The sequence below is a fragment of the Tiliqua scincoides genome, chromosome 5 (assembly GCF_035046505.1).
Source record: "Tiliqua scincoides isolate rTilSci1 chromosome 5, rTilSci1.hap2, whole genome shotgun sequence".
NCBI lineage: Eukaryota > Metazoa > Chordata > Lepidosauria > Squamata > Scincidae > Tiliqua > Tiliqua scincoides.
Genome location: NC_089825.1, coordinates 50,053,956 through 50,072,492, shown reverse-complemented (window position 1 = coordinate 50,072,492; position 18,537 = coordinate 50,053,956). Strand labels below are relative to the sequence as shown.

Below are 18,537 nucleotides of genomic sequence, written 5' to 3'. Positions count from 1 at the left end.
AAGGGAACGTGAGGCTTTTGCTAACCTGCTTCTCCCCCTGCATGACTTCCTATTTCCAGGAATGTCTTTTTAAAAGGCATGCATGATACTGGAATGTGTTTTTCACTAGATGTTGTTGGGAAGTGAGGTTGGTAGCTGTTCTCTGTAAAATCTAATTTAGGCCCCCAAGAATCTTGGATGCTATTGTCTTATTTGTGACAACTTCAGTTGTTTCTGTTGAAACAGATTTCACATGCTTCATCAAAGTGGAAAGAGCACCCACTGGTGAAAGCTGTTCACTTTCAAAATGAGAAAAAGCACAAAACACTGTTTGCTTTTACATATTTACAAGGAATATTAGAAGAAGTACAAGTCTGTCTCATTAACAAGGCTTTCAGTTCCCTTTATTTTTTAAAATTTTATGTACATACGAATGATCTGTATAATGTACATTTAATATAGAAAGTTTTATATACTGGATAATGTATAGAACATATCACAATTACACTATGCTTTTATATAACATGTTAACATCATTTTTAAATAGGTTTTTTTTTTTGCTGCATTTTAATCTTTCAATTTGGTAAAGCCAGTTATACATACAAATCTTGTTAGGTCTGGTGAAGGTAATGTTAATGATTGAGGACAGAGGGCAAAACACCAAGTCAGTCAAGTTGAGGGAGGATGATCAGATCCGACGGTGGGGAAGAGTCAGGGAAATGTTCTTTTAGTGAGGCTGGGAGGATCAAGTGATTTAGCCCAATTCTTTGAGACTGTAGTTCAACTCCAGTCATGCTAGTTCATAAAATACAAAAACTAGGAAAAAGTGTTTGATTCACAGTCTTGTAAACAAAAATATAAAGGAACAAAATGTGCTTACGTACAGCAAGAAAAAAAAAATTCTTGTGTACCCGTTTTAGGCTGATCCACAGAGTACTTTCTTCTTATGTTACAATGTGATAGAATTGTGAACATTTTCTTCTAAAAAAATATATTCATAGAAAAAGGAATAACACTGTCATGAAACTGGAAAGACAGGCAGAATTTGTTTCAACAGTTTAGACCAAGGAACGGGGGAATCTCTTATCACTGGCCAAGTCTGCCTTGGGGTCTCTCGCACAGATATTTCACATCATTTAGCCGATATCTCCAGCTTCATGGTCTACCGGAGGTGGGACATTGGGCATAACAGACGAAGACCTTCCTGCAGTAAGGTAGCCAGCTACTCCAGGACCTAGTATAGGTACAGGGATGGGGGGGGGGGAAGCAGAAATGTATACAATGTACATTGTAAAATTTTGTAAAGCAACTGTATTTCATGCCATTAGTACAAACCAAACCACCAATTTTGCCTTATCTGCCATATGTCAATTTGCCTATTTAAATCAACCCAGAGACTTAACACACAATCAGATTTTCATTCCTCCATCAGTCACTGTAGAAGAATGTTATCTAAGACATGTGGTCAACTGCAAATATACCCTACAAACATATACACGTACACACACTCTTCCAGAAAGCCACATCTGGTAAGTTACTATTATGAAAGACCACGATAGTATTTTACTATACTATTTATAGTAACTATAGTATTTTGCAGTGTTCTACAAGAGCTACACATTTGCTAAAACTTTATGCCATGCATCTAATTAGCATTTAGTTCTAGGAACAGAGTGAGGCAACATGCACTGAGCAAAGTGGTATCTACCTGCTTTAGAGAGCGCTATAGAGAAGTTTAGCAAGCTGCCTGCCAGAGGAGATCTAAAGCCCACTTCTGAGATGAAGGGGACTGCTACCAGAAAGAAGGGAAGGAGAGGAGATACCTGAGGGAGAAAGAAACCAGAAGCAAGGGAAGTACAGATAGCAAAGCACTTTGTAGCAAAGGTGGAGCTCAACTCCAGTGTCTGAACAGGCTTGTAGTTTGACAGATGAACCATTTACCACCACAAGCATACTTTGCAATTGTGAAGGGCCTGAAAGTATGTTAGAGATTAACAGAGTCAATGAAGGAGATGTGCATTTCATTCATTTCCTGACTGTTATTACCTACAGTCATTATTTTGAAGATGAAGCAGAACTGGAGTCCCTGTTCTACCAGGTGCTGCTTCAACCTTTTAACCCATTTCTCACTCTTTCACCAACTCTTTTGAATGCATAAACACGGAATGGAAGCAAGTTAAGGTGCCATCTCAGGACAGCTCAATAAACCAGACAGTGCACAAAAACAAAGAACAGCAGGAAACGCTGAATTTGGGATGTCACTGACCTGTGAGGTATCCTGCTGTTTGAGTCTCAGAAATGAACAAGTCATGTTTCTGATCTTTGAAGGCACTCCAAACAGAGGAACGAGACAGGATTTCATTCACCTGCAAAACAAGATCAACCACTGGAAGTTCTAATCCATTTTATCTGCAGTATTTATCTGCAGCAAGAATGTACTGTCATTTTTTAAAAATGTGATCCATTATAACTGCATTTTTAAAATCGCACAGTTCTGAAGCACTGCTCTTTGACAAAAGAAAAGGACAAAAACATGGGAATATACAATACCTTTCTTTACATGTTATAAAAACATGCAGAAACATTTATGGGAAGTTTACCTGCTCTCCGTACTGTAGGCTGCGAGTCATCGATTTCAAAGCTTTAACAATCTGAGCTTTTGTGGCTGAAGGACTTTCCAGACTCTCAAGGCCAATGCCTTCAAGTAACTTGAGAAGATATGGGACTAAATCAGCTTTCAAAGCCTGCAAAACAAGATTGCACGGTACTTAAAAGATGGTCCAACAGCATTTCAAGTGAAGACTGATACAGCCTTTTACATCAAACCCCGTGTCATAGATCTACATTCCCATGTTAGGGAAAGGAGGATACAGTAATTTTCAGCTAGGTATAAAATGACAGTTTCAGATACAAATGTGTTGATAGAACTAGTTTGAAAAGTTGCTGCCTTGGCAGCCAATTATCCATGAATTCAATACCAATGTCTCAACACAAAAGACGCCAGATTCATGTGCTATGCTGGTGCAGGAAGAGATAGGGCTGTATTCTGATTGTACATAAATAGACACCTCCAACTTCTGCTTTGCATAATGGGCATTCTTAGAACGTTGCCAGAGGTTGAACATTTCCCTAGCTAGCACACCATGCGCACCCACACCCAATAACAAGAAGCAAACACAAGAAACTGTATTGCATGTAGCTCAGTTATTTAAAAGACAAGAAGGAAGTTGCTTACTTGGACTACTAAATCATTTTGCTCTTTTTGAAACATTCGATTAAGTGCTTCACAGGCTACGCCAATAGTATCTGGTCGTTTCTTCATTCCATTCATCATTGGATCAATGGTCTCTAGTGCTGCCATTGAACGAACACACAGCTGCGCAACAACATCATAAATTAGTTTTATTCTGTTTATTTGAGTCACATCTATAGTTGGACACAGTGATCTGTACTTGATAATATCTAGTATAACAATCTTGAAGTTATATTTCCCCAACAGCAGCTGCAGGCAACATTCTTTAAAGCCAAGTACTGCTAATTTGTCCACACTCAGGACTAATTCAAACTGACAAATATACCATTCAAGTGTACTTGACTAGACAGCACAGTTCAATATAGTGCATCTCTACCAAATCAGGCACATAGCTTGGTTCCCTGACTGCTTCAAGCTTGTTATGTTTGATTTTCACCATGCAGGACTATTAATGAAAAACATTTGCTTGCACTCAGCTAAGTAGGGATGGAACGGCAATTTGTTTACACCTATACTTGAGTGACTAGTGATAAGCAATTGTCTGTGGTGATTATGGACAGGAGTATGCATGGACCCGCTCACATTTTTCATCGCCAAACTAACCGTGGGATTTATACAGTGTACTCTCAGTTGGAGGCAGTCTACTCTGGAGTCTGTGTTACAAACTGTTTTATTTGGCATCCAACTCAGACTCCCTATGGCAGCTATTTGCCTCCATCCAAAGATTCCAAACCTTGTCATCGGTTATGCAGTCTATATGAGACACACAAGTACAGGAGATGGACGTTCTGTTGTCAACCAATAAGCAACCTCAAAACCCTCAGTTCTTAGTAAAGGTACATTTGTTTAGTGATTTTAGAAACTGCAGCCTGTCTGAACTAGTCCAAAATTCTCATACCTCATTATCAGATAGTATATGTATGACACGCATGGCACTTTTTGGAATGGCGTTATTCTTGTGGTTCATGGCCTGGAGAATCTTGGGAAGATGACCAAGTGGGGGAACTTGGTCAGCTAGTTGAGGCTGAGCACTAAAGAGGTACACAGTTGCTGTTGTTACAGTTTCTAATGTTTCCCCCTGTTTCAAAGACAAGAGCACAGAGCAAATCAACTGGACTTCCAGATCTGCAGGAGGTACAATTTTAAGTCAGTTCATGGGCAATTATTGAGCCCATGAGTGACTCAACTATTGAGTCACGTGTATGGTATGAAATGTCTTTAAATGATCTGAAAACTTGCTTGGTGGCAACACAAGTTGGCTCACCCAGTTATGAGCAAATAAGGACAGCAACTTGGCAAAAGCTCTCACTCATACAAAACAGTTGGTTTCCTGTACAAGAACCCTGAAGGAGGAAAATCCAAATGCACCTCCAGAATTTGTTTCTTGCGTAAGCTGTTCCATATTGTTAATTGTTCACCTATGCATTTCTTGGGGACAGCTGCTTCTGCCAGAGTCTGCACTTTTGGTGGTCCTTCCTGTTCTTCATACTGTACAAGGGTTGGTACAAAGTAATTTCTCCTGTTTTTAAAATTTCAAATCTAGTGTTGCATAATGTTGTGAGCTTGACTTGGTGGTCACTAGATGTGTTTAGTGTCACCATATGGAGTGGCAATATGTCACATGAGTGCAACACATGAGAGTTCAAAATGGTGGATGTTACAGATACTCTCATAAAACAAAAGGCTGTGACTGAATTGACAAAACCATTGGCATTTTTAGGACCCACAAGGCACAAACTTTTCTGTGGTCAAGCTCCTTAATGATGGGCCTCACTGCTGGTTTTCCAATGCTTACTGCATCACACAATTAATGTGTTATGAGGCAGCAGCCCTCTTTGATGAGCTTGTTGATTTGACTCTTGTTGTTTTCTGTCACTTCCATCACAGATTGGTTGCTCCAAGGCTTGTCAACATTTGTTTTTCAGCTCTTGAAGTGTCTCACCCCATGTCTGACTGTACTGATGTCCATGGTATTGTCACCACACACATTTTAGAGTAGAGCATGGACCTCAATTGGATCGATTCTTTTGTGGTGAGAAATTCAATCATGGCCCTTTGTTTTATGAGAGTATCTGGAACATCCACCATTTTGAATTGCTTATGCTCTGCACTCATGTGACATTGTATTGCCACTCCATATGGTGAAACGAAACACTTCCAGTGGCCTCACAGTCACACTCACAATATTATGTGGTGCCAGATTTGAAACAAAAAATAGAAAGCATCACCTTTGTACCAACCCTTGTACAATATCACAGGGACACTCCCCCACTGTCTTCAAGCAACATAAGTTACTTTTGGCATACGGTAGCAGTTCACTATGGACAAAGACATTGTAAATCTAAAAACCTAAATGCGATCAACAAGTGATAAGCATTACTTCATCACCTAAATACATACACAAAGAAAAATTGGAGCTAAAATTGGACCTTCAATAATCCTGTGCTGACTTCTCAAAAATGCAGACTGATAGCTACAAAAAACTAATATAAAGCTTATGAATTCCACTTACATGGGGGTTGTTTTTCTCCAGTAGTTCCGTGAATTTTTCTAACAGTGCAATAAGAAATTCTCTAGGTTTCCGTAAAACCCAGGCCGGCTGGGCAATGAAGATTCTGAGGAAGACTCCACCCACAGAAAGTTCACCCTCTGCTTCGCCATACACCACAGCAAAATCCTCAGGCAACTGGATCAATCAGGACAGAAAAAAATCATTCTTGTGTTTACCCATTAGGAAAGGCTTCTACATTATTGATAAGAGCTAGATGATGCAAGCCATGGACCAAATTACTACTACAAGGCAACATATAGATCAGGATAGTGTAGCTTCTGGTTAACAAGAATCATGGTAAGGAGTGAGAGATGGTAGGTGTCTCCTAAACTAATGAGCAAGTATAAATGATATGAACATAGAAGAAATGTCACATTCAGGTTGTGTCTCATCTGTTCCTCTAATGTTTAAAATTTATTTACCTTCCAGTTAATATCAGGGTTGTCTCTCTGTAGTTTAAAGTGCCTTTAATACAAATGAAAAAGAAAATGTTAGCAGAAGAATTAGTGGAGTAGACAAAAAAGCAAGTATTTACTACAGTGCGGCATACTCAAGCATCATTTCACGAACAGTTGTAGACACTCTCTCTCTGGAGCTGTCGTTCCATATTAACTCTGGATTTTCATGCGTTCCTTCAAAGATGTGAACAGCAGCTTCAGGATTATCTCTCATGGCATCCATAAAGACACCAGGCAGAAACTTCATTAGGATAATTCTAACCTAGAAAAATATAATACAGATTGCAGAAAAGTGACACAGGTGCAACAAAAGCTGCAGGCAGATAACAAAGGTTTCCTGTGATAGCCGATATACCAAGTGAAGCAAAGCACCAATAGTTTTGAATGAACTTTTAGTTCTCTACAAAGAGAAATAAGGACCATCATCAGATGAAAGGAATAAATGGATTACAAGTTTTAAATTATGCTAACCAATCAACTAAGGGCGCAACCCTAACCCCTTATGTCAGTGCTTCCCAGCACTGGCATAGCGGTGCCAATGGGACATGTGCTGCATCCTGCAGTTGGGTGTCACTCATGGAGGCCTCCTCAAAGTAAGGGAATGTTTGTTCCCTTACCTTGAGGCTGCATTGCCCTTATGTCAGTGCTGGAAAGCACTGACATAAGGGGTTAGGATTGCACCCTAAGTGTTGCATCCCTAACATATATATGCAATCCCCTGTACCTTAGGGCTTCTAAAAGTCTCTCTCAAACAGCCATTTTACATTTGCTCACCTTTGGGCCTACTAGTTTATCTGCTGTCATTTTAGCAAAAAGCTCTGCTGTCTGAGATCGAACTTGGGGATGAGTTGAGTTGCAGAACATATCAAGTAGGTAGATTAAAGCACCTAGAAGAAAAAAAAGATGGAACCAAGGATGAGTCTTTCTAGGCACAATCAGTTTGTAGCCATCAACTTTAGATGCAACAAGAACCTTTTTATATGTCACAGTACCTTTTGCCATTGCTTCCTTCACTATTTTGGTACTGGATGTCAAAGCATACAGAGTTTCAAGCACAAGCTGCCGACCTGCAAGATTAACACCTGTTAAGTCAAAAGCTGGACTTCACTAAGTCCAAACAAAAAACAGGATATTTTCAGAGTTGAGCAATGAAACCTGCAAAACTATTTTATTTAATGCTTAAGAACTGAAACAAAATCCTACCACAGACTTAAGTTCAAGAAATGCTTGGTTTTTGCTTTTCTTGGTACTGAATATTCAGTGACAAAGGCTGCCTACCATTCAAGATTCAAGATTGTATTTAACGTATGCCTACCATTCAAGAGAAATTCAAGATTGTATTTAACGTAAGCTTAACGTACTTGAAGGTAATGAATGCAGGAGAGCTAATAAGTTGGAAAGAACCATTGCTTCTGCAATATTGTTAACACAGTCTTGGTTACTAGTCACTATGTTCACCACCTGTGAAAGAAGCAAAATAATTAAATCTTAGTTTACCAGCTAAACTTTACAGAAGAAATTAATTCAGTTCCTTCAGAATTTTTGAACTATGGCTAGGACATTAATTTGGGGTTTAACTCCAAGTAAGAGTGTTCTGAATTGTCAGGGTATTTTTGGTGTGAAAAACAGCTCCCCCCCCCTGCTAAAATGTAACCTGCACCCACCCCTCCAAGCACTGAATCAAAAGTCTGAAATTAGTAATGAGCTGGATAACAGCTAAAATTGAAGCTCAATCCTGACAAGATAAAGGTTCTCTGGATAGGAGGTTCGTCTACTGAAGGAGAAGCTGTTCTTTTCGAAATGGGAATTCACACTCCCTAAAAGGTCTGGTGCATAGCTTGGGGTGCTCTTGGATCCAGCTGGAGGCCCAAGTGGCTTTTGTTACTCAGAACACTTTCCATCAACTTAGGCTGATAGTCCAGCTGCTGCCTTTTCTGTGTAAGAACAGCCTAATCACAATAACCACAAGGATAGATTCCTGTTATGTCTTGCATAAGGAGCTGCAACTGAAACTACCCAAAAATGGCAGTTAGCCCAAAATACAGCTGCTAGGCTGCCAACTAGAACTGGTCATTAGAAACAGACCTTGCCTATGCTTAAACAGCTCCAGTAACTCCTGTTCTGTTTCTGAGCACAAATTAAGTGCTGCTGGACTCATGTTCCTGAAGAAATCCGCCTTTGCACCAAGATACTATAGTGCTATCATCTCTGGATGGTCTCCCACTGGATGCCCAAGCCATCTCAAGAAACCAGAGTGTTTACAGGGGATAGGTCTCACTTGTGGGCCCCATTTGTGGAACTCCTCCTCCAAGGCTCCTCCTTACTTGGTAGCTATGCTTTTGTCTTTCTGCTGCCAGGTTATTCATTGCCCAGACCTTTAAAATTGTTTTAAACCATTTTTGCCCAACACTGCATATATGCAACAGGGATCAAATGTGTACACCTGTGGGCTGCACAAAAATGGGTTAACTGATGCTTTAGGATTCTGCTTTCTAGTAGATAATATAAAAGACTTGCATTTGTAAACCATCCTGGACATAGGGTGTTGAAGCAGCAATATGAATTTATTTCAAAATGCTGGTTATTTAAGACTACATTTTATTTAAGAAGAACATCACCCAAGTTCTTCCATTCCACTGTCCAAAGCAATACTGTTGCTACTATCTGCTCTATGGAAGGAAGGATTGTGACTCTTACAGTTGCAATTACAGAGCAGCAACTAGAAGTAAAAATAATCAGCATTAACTACATTGTGTGAACACTCCATCTTTTAACTACAACTCCAAACACAGAAGCATTGGGTTAGTGTAAAATAATGTTCTTGCATCTCAGTCCTGTAGGTAGTGAGCATTCAGAAGTACTGTGAAGTCAATACTATACTGCAAAAAAAGCAATGTTGTAGATTTATTTTACCTCCAGAGCCAACTGCTGCACTTGGCCAGCTCCATGGACACGCAGAAGGGAGAAAAGCAACTTAAAGTGACCAATGCATTCACACTCGGAACCTACACGAAAAGAAGAAATGCAACTATGATGGTTAAAAATGACCAGCAAAGTCTACTTTTAAGCAAAGGAAATCTTTTTGAAAGCCTTTTTTAAAAAAACAGCAAGTACCCTGGGAAGAAGCTGTATTGAGTGAGCTCCCATCTAAAATTAAGCCTTTCATTATGTGTGTTGATTTCAATGAAATGACTCATTTACCTGGATTGTGTTTTATCACATTCCTCAAAGCCTCCAAAGCCATCTCAACTCTTCGCAGCCTGTCTCCATGTTGGTTAGACTCAACTTTCCCAGTCTGTGTGATGGCCATTAATGTGTGAAGGTACTGGGCTTGTGAGCCTATGTAATCCAAAAGGCTTGCAGCAAATGTTTTTGGAAGCTGAAAAACACAAACAGTGCAAGCCATTAGACAGCTTTATAAAATATCTCTAGGAGTAGCTTCTTACTGAATATAGCTTCATCAGGGTTACTACAGAATATTTAAAATAGGCACAGTTAAGGGATAAGCAATCAAACCCCATATCAGTATAGACAGACAAATAGCTTAAAAAAAAAATTATCTCCTTTTCTTGTCTACCTAAGCAACCAAAGGAAGGGGCAGCCTAATTCTAACCTGCACTGGGACAGGCAAACTGACTGGCCTGCACTGTATGCAGTGCAAGTTAGGCGAAGGCTAGAGGTCACCTTGGAATAAACAGATATTTTTCTCCTTACCCCATATCAAGCCCCAGCCTGTCCTATGGAGCCACTCAGATATGCACCAGCAGTTTCACCAGCTCAAATCTGAGCAGACTGTGTAAGGCTGCAGGGCCTAGGAGCAGGGGTTAGAATTTGGCCTACACCACTGCAGCCAATCTCACCCCCCTCCCAGCCCGAGCCACCTCCTATCTTGTTCTTCCTCATCCAAAAATGCTTCTTCCCTGCCTCTGTTCCACCCTCCCGCCACTTGCTACCACCCCAGGTAAACGTACCCCATCCAGAGCTGGCACCAGCTCAGCCAATTCCTGAATCAGCGTGATCCTGATTTACAGCATGTTTGCAACACCTGGGTGCCTGCACCGGCTCAAAGTATGCTCTGGATTGCACTCTTAAATACACAGCAACTAATGAACTATTCATGACTTGTCTCAGAACAGCAAGTCCAGTTTGCGTTTTAAAAATTACCCGTAAACCAAGATCACATGGGGGAGTTAACATGGCGGGTTGAACTTTCCTGCTTGGGAAAGCACCAGGAGACTTAAACCCAGCTGCAGTTGAAAGCAGTAGATATAATTGGTCAAATAATCTATGGATTTAATGAGTAGATAGGGGATTTAACTTTTACGTTGTCTTATTCACTTTTTGTGTTGAAAATGTATTTTTTAATAAGTGTACATTGTTTAAGAATTGATAACTAATTTTTTTGTATGATTTTATAGTAGAAAAAAGAGATGTAGTTTGAGATTTCCGCATTTGCCACACAACGTGTGATCTCTTTATTTTTTAGTTATTTTTCTGTTTGTATTTGTTTTTGGTATAATAAAATAAAAACATAGATTAAAATTACCAGTAAACCAAAATCACTCCTTCACACCACCAACAAGTAGTATCTTACCTCTAACTGGAAAGTAGGGACTTCATTGTAAACTCTCACAAAAATTTCTCCTACAATAAGTTCTTTTGCATGATCACTGAAGACGAACTCTGAACCATAGCTCTTGTCACAGTCGCCCTTTAAAAAGAGTTTTAACCATGTAAAGATATTATGCAGCAATAATTTACAGTTTCCTACAGGAACATGAACCAAACACAGATGCTCCCTGAGGCATCTGGGGGACCGCTATGAGATACAGGAAGCTGAACTAGATGGGCTCTGGGGCTGATCCAGCAGGGCTCTTCTTATATTCTTACAGAGGGAGCAGTGCAGCTCTTCATATAAATACACAAGTTTTTGAAGATTTAGAATGTGTCTGTATTTGGAGTCAGGAATAGAGCTGTATGCAGTTTGTGAGTCCATCTGAAATATGAAACCTGGGACCACAACTTGCAAGAACATTAGTTCACATTTAATGAATGTAAGTTCCTGGCTCTCTTTGGACAGGTGCAACTAAATGAAGATCTGGCTAGTGCTTATAGCAAACATTTCTTGCCCTTTCCTATGGGAGATAGTTGCTATTTCTAACCATGCCTTCACCCTCCATGCTCTTGTAATAAATATCAGAAATTCAAAGCAGCACACACTATTGCAACAGATATTCCCATAGTAAGACAACGTGAATGGACTTCAATTCAGGTTGCAGAAACTGAATTTTTGTTATACAGTACGTGAAAGTTGGGGAAGAGGAGGAGAACATAAAAGACTTGGAAAGCTATACTAACTTAGGAGTTTTACAATAACTTCAGACTTTAAAGAATTCAGTATGCAACTAGACTGGTACTATAACATGATAAATTTGCAAATCATAAAAAATTAAGAACATTTTTAGTCACCATGAAACTTCGCGTTTCCAAAGTGAACTATGAGGATGCCATGAGTTCTGCAGCAGGCAGTCTGGGGAAGGGGCAACCAAAGCCCTACGGGGACTTCTGAATTCCAGCACATGGCCAGGTAGGCCCACCTTCTGGAGCTGAAATAAAGTTCCAGAAGAACCACCAGGCTACCTTTGCCAAACCAGCTGATTCTGAAAAATACAGCAACCTGATTTGCACCCTACTTCTTACAGAAGTACAAAAACTCCCAACTAGCCAGCCTGACCACTTGGAAGAGTGCCTTACTCTTTTAATCATGCTTTCCTGCTGACATTCCAAAAATTCAAGGAGTTCTGCTCTTGTTCGATTGTTCCAAATTAGGTAAGGGTTCTCTGTGTTGCTGTTGAGCATTTTCAGAATCTAGGGAAGAAAAGAGGCAAGACAGATTTAGCACAACGCAAACATTCTTTTCTTCCTATGGTCAATTTAAAGACTCTTTAACATCATTACAGGAACACTGTTAACATCCAGTTCTCTTGCACCTTAAATTATTTCCTCTTATTTAACTTTTCTACTCTTAAAAATCTAGCTCTGATTAACCTGGGCCTATCCCTTCAGTTTTCAAACTCTCCAGGAGTTTGAAACCCGCAGTAAGTTCTTGCAAAGGAGGGGAGGGAGGTAGCGGGGGCGGGGGGAAGGCAGCGACCGGATCCCCAGGATTGCACCGCTCAGGGGGGCTGCAGGGACTGGGGTGCAGCCACCAGTCCCTGCAGGAGCCTTCCTGGGGTGCGGGGAGCCCTGCGCAAGCGCCTGTAGGGTTCCCCACATCAGGGAAAGTGAAAGTGAAGCGATCGCATTCTGCCTCTGCAAAACCAGAAGCAGAGTGCAATCGCTCCACTTTCACTTTTCCTGACCTGGGGATCCCTGCAAAGGCTTGCGCAGGGCTCCCTGCACCCTGGAAGGCTGCTGCAGGGACTAGTGGCTGCACCCCAGTCCCTGCAGCCCTGTCAGAAGTGAAAGTGGAGCGATCGCGCTTCCGGTTTAGCGGAGGTGGGGCATGATCGCTCCACTTTCACTTCTAAAGCTTCAGGTAGCCCTGCAGACAGTCACACAGGGCTCCCCACACCCCCGGGAGGCTTCAGGAGGCTTGAGTAAGTGCATCCAAGCCCCTGCAGCCCACTGAGTGGTGTGATTGTGGGGATTGTGCCGCTGCCTCCTGGCTGCCCCTGCCACTTAAGGACAAAGAGGTCAGGACCCACAGGCTGGGGGTCGTGATGCCCCAGTCTGAAAACCTCTGGCCTATCCTTTATGATACTGGTGCTGCTGAAGTCATTTGAAACTGCCTCCACTTTGCAACTACAGCAAGTGTGTACCATCACAGTTAAAACCCACCCTGATTGCCTCACTTTCTACATCTCAGCAAGCCACTGCTAGGAGTGTTTGCTGGCTGTATGAAGAACAGTCATGCTGTGGGTCAATTTCTGGCACACCCAACAGCTTGATATGCAAAGCAATCAGCACTTAATGTTGTTTTAAGCACCTTTCACATGGCAGCCAGTGTTCCTTCTAAGCTGCAGCAGCTCAAAACCAAGCCCCATGCAGCTTGGAACTCAGTTCCCCCGGAAGTCCACTAATGATATCATTGAGCATCTGGAGACACTGCTGTGCATCTATGGAAAGGCTCTGTATAGCAACATGAAAAGGGGAAACACTGCTGGCAACCACACTGTATGAAGTGCCCCTTTAAGTACCAGCTATTATACCTAAGTCAGGCTACTAGCCCAAAGATGGAGGTAACAAACCAACACATCTTAAACAAAATCCAGTAGTGCTATACTGATATTTGAAGGTTCTTGTAAATACTTCCATCAAGACATTTTCTAGCACACCAACAGCCAAGCACTTCTCTGCTTTGTCACAATTATTCACCCTATTTAGGGTGTACACTCTTCTGCTGTTTAAGGCTCCTTATGAGACACAGAAAAGTAATAATATGACTGTTATGATGTTGTTGTACCTCAGCAGGATTAACCACAGCAAGTTTCCTTGCAATATAAGGGGTCAGCATGCCAGCAAGGCTTTTTCTGATTGTTGGATTTTCAGGAGTCGTCTGTTCTCCAGAGAGATACCCTCCAAGGCGGCTCAAAGCAAGGAGGCCAAGTTTGGCCAGACTATTGGCTACTTCCTGTTAAGAAAAACCAATGAATCAATCCTACACTTACATTGCTTATATATAGAGGATACTACAGACAAAACAGACGTGCATGTACAGTGCAATGGTTTATTTTGAAGGACAGGAGTTAATCAGGACACCCCTCCTCAGCCATGTCCTACTAAGAGTATACAAAAACAATAATAATAATGTCAAATTCATTTGTTAAGAATATATTCTCTTCCTGACACTTATTTCTACCTTGAAAATTATACTTTACTTAATGATCCAATCTATTAATGATTAAACTATCACATGAGTTTAACACAAAATATGCAAAAGTTTAAAATGGGAATAAAGTAATCCAATTTATTATATATACACAAGACCTTTATTGGCATAAAGGAGATACACAACAACAAACAAACAGAACAAACAAAAAGAAAACAATAAAATAAAACAATCATAATCATCCATTACCCCCTCCCCCCATTCATCATAATGTAACAGAAAACCCAGAATTCCATCCTGCCAGTACCCCAGAAACAAAGTTAGCAACCTTGTCGAGAGTGTCAGTTTCCAATATGGAAAGAAGAGATTGTAACTTATTCGAATCCTCCCAACCCTGCATTTTATTCAGCAGTGGAGCCAGATAGTTCTTATGAAGAATGTCATGAAGTGGGCAGTAAAAAATATATATGCTGTAATGTCTCCACACAGTTCCTGTCACAGGCACATCTTTCTGAGTAGGGAATGCCACTAAACCTGCCTGATAGCAGAGCTGATGGAAATGCATTACATCTCGCAAGGGAGAATGCTCTGCGGGCACTGCAGATGATACAAGAAAGAAGCCTGCTTCCCAAAACTGACTGGGATGTGCAGATAGAGAGGGGAGCATATGGTGTTAGCTCCCCTCAAGAGTTAGCAGAGTAACTCTTGATGCTCAATATCAAGCAATCTTTCCTTGATAATCCTGTATTTATTATAATAAAATGGCTATATAATAAAACGTATATTAGAATGATGGTCTATACACATTTATTCAGATTGCAGTCTTATTGGAACATGCAGTATTGGCAACCTTCAGTCTCGAAAGACTATGGTATCGCGCTCTGAAAGGTGGTTCTGGCACAGCGTCTAGTGTGGCTGAAAAGGCCAATCCGGGAGTGACAATCCCTTCCACACCGGGAGCAAGTGCAGTCTGTCCCTGGTCTGTCTCCCTGGCTATGGGCCTTCCTTCTTTGCCTCTTAGCCTCAGACTGTTGGCAAAGTGTCTCTTCAAACTGGGAAAGGCCATGCTGCACAGCCTGCCTCCAAGCGGGCCGCTCAGAGGCCAGGGTTTCCCACTTGTTGAGGTCCATCCCTAAGGCCTTCAGATCCCTCTTGCAGATGTCCTTGTATCGCAGCTGTGGTCTACCTGTAGGGCGCTTTCCTTGCACGAGTTCTCCATAGAGGAGATCCTTTGGGATCCGGCCATCATCCATTCTCACGACATGACCAAGCCAACGCAGGCGTCTCTGTTTCAGCAGTGAATACATGCTAGGGATTCCAGCACGTTCCAGGACTGTGTTGTTTGGAACTTTGTCCTGCCAGGTGATGCCGAGGATGCGTCGGAGGCAGCGCATGTGGAAAGCGCTCAGTTTCCTCTCCTGTTGTGAGCGAAGAGTCCATGACTCGCTGCAGTACAGAAGTGTACTCAGGACGCAAGCTCTGTAGACCTGGATCTTGGTATGTTCCGTCAGCTTCTTGTTGGACCAGACTCTCTTTGTGAGTCTGGAAAACGAGGTAGCTGCTTTACCGATGCGCTTGTTTAGCTCAGTATCATGGAACATGAAGTACTTATCAACTCAGGTAGACCCTGGGAGGCTGAATGGCCCAGACCATTGGTTCCCAACCTGTGGTCCGGAGACCACAGGTGGTCCGCGAGATCCTGAGAAGTGGTCCGCGAGATCTCAGAAAAATGATCACCTTTGATCACTTCAGGCACATTGCTGAGAAAGCACTCCCTCACAGGTCACAGGCCATCAGAGAGGGTGGAGAACAGAATGCCTGTAGCTGTCAATTAAGTGTGAGCTGCGGCTGTGGGCAGTCCATTCTCGGCCATCTCTGGTAGTCCATGGGGGACACTTGCTTGGGAGATGCTTCCCTGTTGATCACCAGAGAGAGCAGAGGACAGACCACCTGCAGCCACAGCTGGCAACAAAAGCAGCAACCCAGAAATCTTCTCTATAAATAATAAATCCTATAAATATTCTCTAATTACAACAAATCAAATTGTATTTTTTGTGTGTAGGGGAGTAGTGTGGCCACGATAATTCCAATTTTTGTCTCAGTGGTCTACGAGTTCCTAAAGATTGGGAACCACTGGCCTAGACATTATGAATGGCCTAGACATTAATGCATGCCCTTAGGCATATGTCTTGCTTTGCCTCCTGCTAAGCCTGATGCTTCTTCTCAGTTCAGGTCCTTTAAAAAGCTTCAAAGGCAGTACCTGCCGATTTAATAATAACAGTAACAACAACAACAACAATAATAATGGTATTTCTATACCGCCTTTCTGGTCATCGGATTACTCCTCTGACTTTATTCAAGGCGGTTCACATAGGCAGACTATCTCTAAAACCCTGAGGGGATTTTTACAATAACAGAAAGGTTCTATCTTTCAAGGACTGCACATTTCAGATGGATCTTTCATGGTCTGGTATAACTTCTGGCCCCCAGTTGCCTCCCTTTTACCTGAAGGGCAGCGAAGACGCTTCTTCGCTCACACCAAAGAGTAGGTGGAATAACTCAGCTCAACTTGTCAGCTGCTTCAAGGTCTTGCCATTCACGGAGCTGCCAGTGGCCTCCAACTGGCGACCTTCAGATGTTATTTTTGGGAAGGCTCAACCCTCTACACCAGACCTTCTGCAACTGTTCCTGCTATAGGAGAAGTCTGTGAAATTTGTTCTAACCCACTTCCCCTGACTACACTCCTGTGTATGCATAAGTATGAGTATAGATGAACAAACGCTTGAATACTAGATAATGTCCTTTGAGCTGTGTAAGTGAAGGGACAAAAAGGATTTAGAAAAATGCATATGAAAGAAACGTATTTGATTGTTAAAATAAATTCCTATGGTCACCTTAGAAAAGCTTCTCAGAATACATTTAAAGTCCAGTGAATGGTCCATCAATGATTTCCAGTGATTACCTGCTGATTGGAATCTTCACTCTTCTGAATGCCACTCTCTTCCAGTGTGTAATCATAGTTGAAGAGGTAGCCGAGTAAATACCACAGAACGCCAGCTTGAAACAAATGTGTCTGTAGCCAGAAATCCACAGCAAATGAGGCAACACATTCTACTCCCAGGGAAGCCACACGTGGAATAGTCTAAGCAGGAAGGAAAACATTTATATGCTTTGGGATACAAATGGGAAAGTCCAGGAGATATGAGAACCGGCATGTTAGCGTAAACAGCACCAACTGCAGTAGTGACACATGCCTCAAGATGCATCTGCTTTGCATTTAATTTCATGAATATAGTGCTTTAACACTCACATTTAAGGATAGCAGGGTGAATAAAAGGACTGCTGAGGTTTGCACTCTTTATATTTTGCAGCAGTGGTTCTCACACATTTAGCACCGGGACCCACTTTTTAGAATGAGAATCTGTCAGGACCCACCAGAAGTAATGTCATGATCAGAAGTGACAGCATAAAGCAGGAAAATTTTTAACAATCCTAGGCTGCAATCCTACTCACACTTACCCAGGAGTAAATCCCATTTACTATCATTGTTAAAAGAATATACATAGCAGCTTGTTAAAAGTACAGGTCTGTAACATTTCCCCAAATGCAGTCACATACCATGGGAGCATCAAGTCTAAGATAGTAAAAATAAGATATTGAAATGGATGGAGACCCACCTGAAACTGGCTTGCGACCCAACTAGTGGGTCCCGACCCACAGTTTGAGAAACACTGCTCTAAAGGATAAAGCTCCATGGCACACTAAAAAAGGTCTTCTATATACCCAGGAAACATAAATCCTAATTTGAACTAATTGGCATCTCGTTTATGGAATTCCCTTCCCCTTGTTTACGGAATTAAGAATGGCTACCTCTTTGGAGTCCTTTCACTGGGGCCTGAAGACCTTCTTATTCATGAAGGTTTTTAACTGAAACTGGGGTCTGGTGCTTTTTAATTATTTATATTTTAATTGCTAAGATCCTGGGTGTTTGTTTTAATTGTTTCAAATATATATTATATTGATTTTATGTTTTTACATTGTTAGCCACTTTGAATCCCCTTTGGTGCGGGAGAAAGATGGAATAAAAGCACTACAAACTTACTAACGCACGCTCTAGCAGGAAGCTCCACCGTACTTGAAAACACAAGTCTCACCTACTGCATCTATTTAACAGGCATTCCTACTCTCCTCTCTCTCAACACTCGCAGCAGTTATTCTATAGAAGGTTAGGGTAAGTATAACAGCCACACAGAAGAGCTTACCTTGCCAAAATACAGCACTCTGCAGAGATCTTTGATTATATTTGGCATTTCTGTTATTTTCTCTCGGCAGTCTTCAAACTGAGCTGCCACACTGTAACATTTACTTATGTGCCCACACACCTATCAAGAGATTTGGAAAAAACCACAAAGCTTAAGCCACAAAGAGTCTGGTCAGTGAACACATGAGTTTGACCGCAAATATG

At 41.5% G+C, this 18,537-nt stretch overlaps 1 protein-coding gene across 2 annotated transcripts in view; it reads right to left on the bottom strand.

The window, feature by feature from the left end:
* Window positions 1–356: 356 nt before the first annotated feature.
* DNAJC13 (DnaJ heat shock protein family (Hsp40) member C13) overlaps window positions 357–18,537 on the bottom strand; it is a 75,663-nt gene continuing 57,482 nt past the window's right edge. The window contains exons 40-58 of one of the 2 annotated variants that reach the window (XR_010794521.1): window positions 18,335–18,454; window positions 17,035–17,214; window positions 13,707–13,874; window positions 11,996–12,109; window positions 10,836–10,952; window positions 9,443–9,620; window positions 9,155–9,246; window positions 7,603–7,702; window positions 7,234–7,308; window positions 7,016–7,128; window positions 6,334–6,503; window positions 6,206–6,248; window positions 5,745–5,918; window positions 4,131–4,310; window positions 3,215–3,355; window positions 2,580–2,723; window positions 2,246–2,345; window positions 1,688–1,802; window positions 1,125–1,213 (exon numbers count right to left, since the gene is read on the bottom strand). Coding sequence is in view for 1 of the 2 variants with exons in the window: in XM_066627885.1 (XP_066483982.1) it covers window positions 1,116–1,213; window positions 2,246–2,345; window positions 2,580–2,723; window positions 3,215–3,355; window positions 4,131–4,310; window positions 5,745–5,918; window positions 6,206–6,248; window positions 6,334–6,503; window positions 7,016–7,128; window positions 7,234–7,308; window positions 7,603–7,702; window positions 9,155–9,246; window positions 9,443–9,620; window positions 10,836–10,952; window positions 11,996–12,109; window positions 13,707–13,874; window positions 17,035–17,214; window positions 18,335–18,454 (2,307 nt within the window). In the remaining variant the exon portion in view is untranslated. Of the gene's footprint in view, window positions 1,214–1,687; window positions 1,803–2,245; window positions 2,346–2,579; window positions 2,724–3,214; window positions 3,356–4,130; window positions 4,311–5,744; window positions 5,919–6,205; window positions 6,249–6,333; window positions 6,504–7,015; window positions 7,129–7,233; window positions 7,309–7,602; window positions 7,703–9,154; window positions 9,247–9,442; window positions 9,621–10,835; window positions 10,953–11,995; window positions 12,110–13,706; window positions 13,875–17,034; window positions 17,215–18,334; window positions 18,455–18,537 lie in introns of both variants that reach the window. The other variant, XM_066627885.1, reaches the window with a different exon arrangement.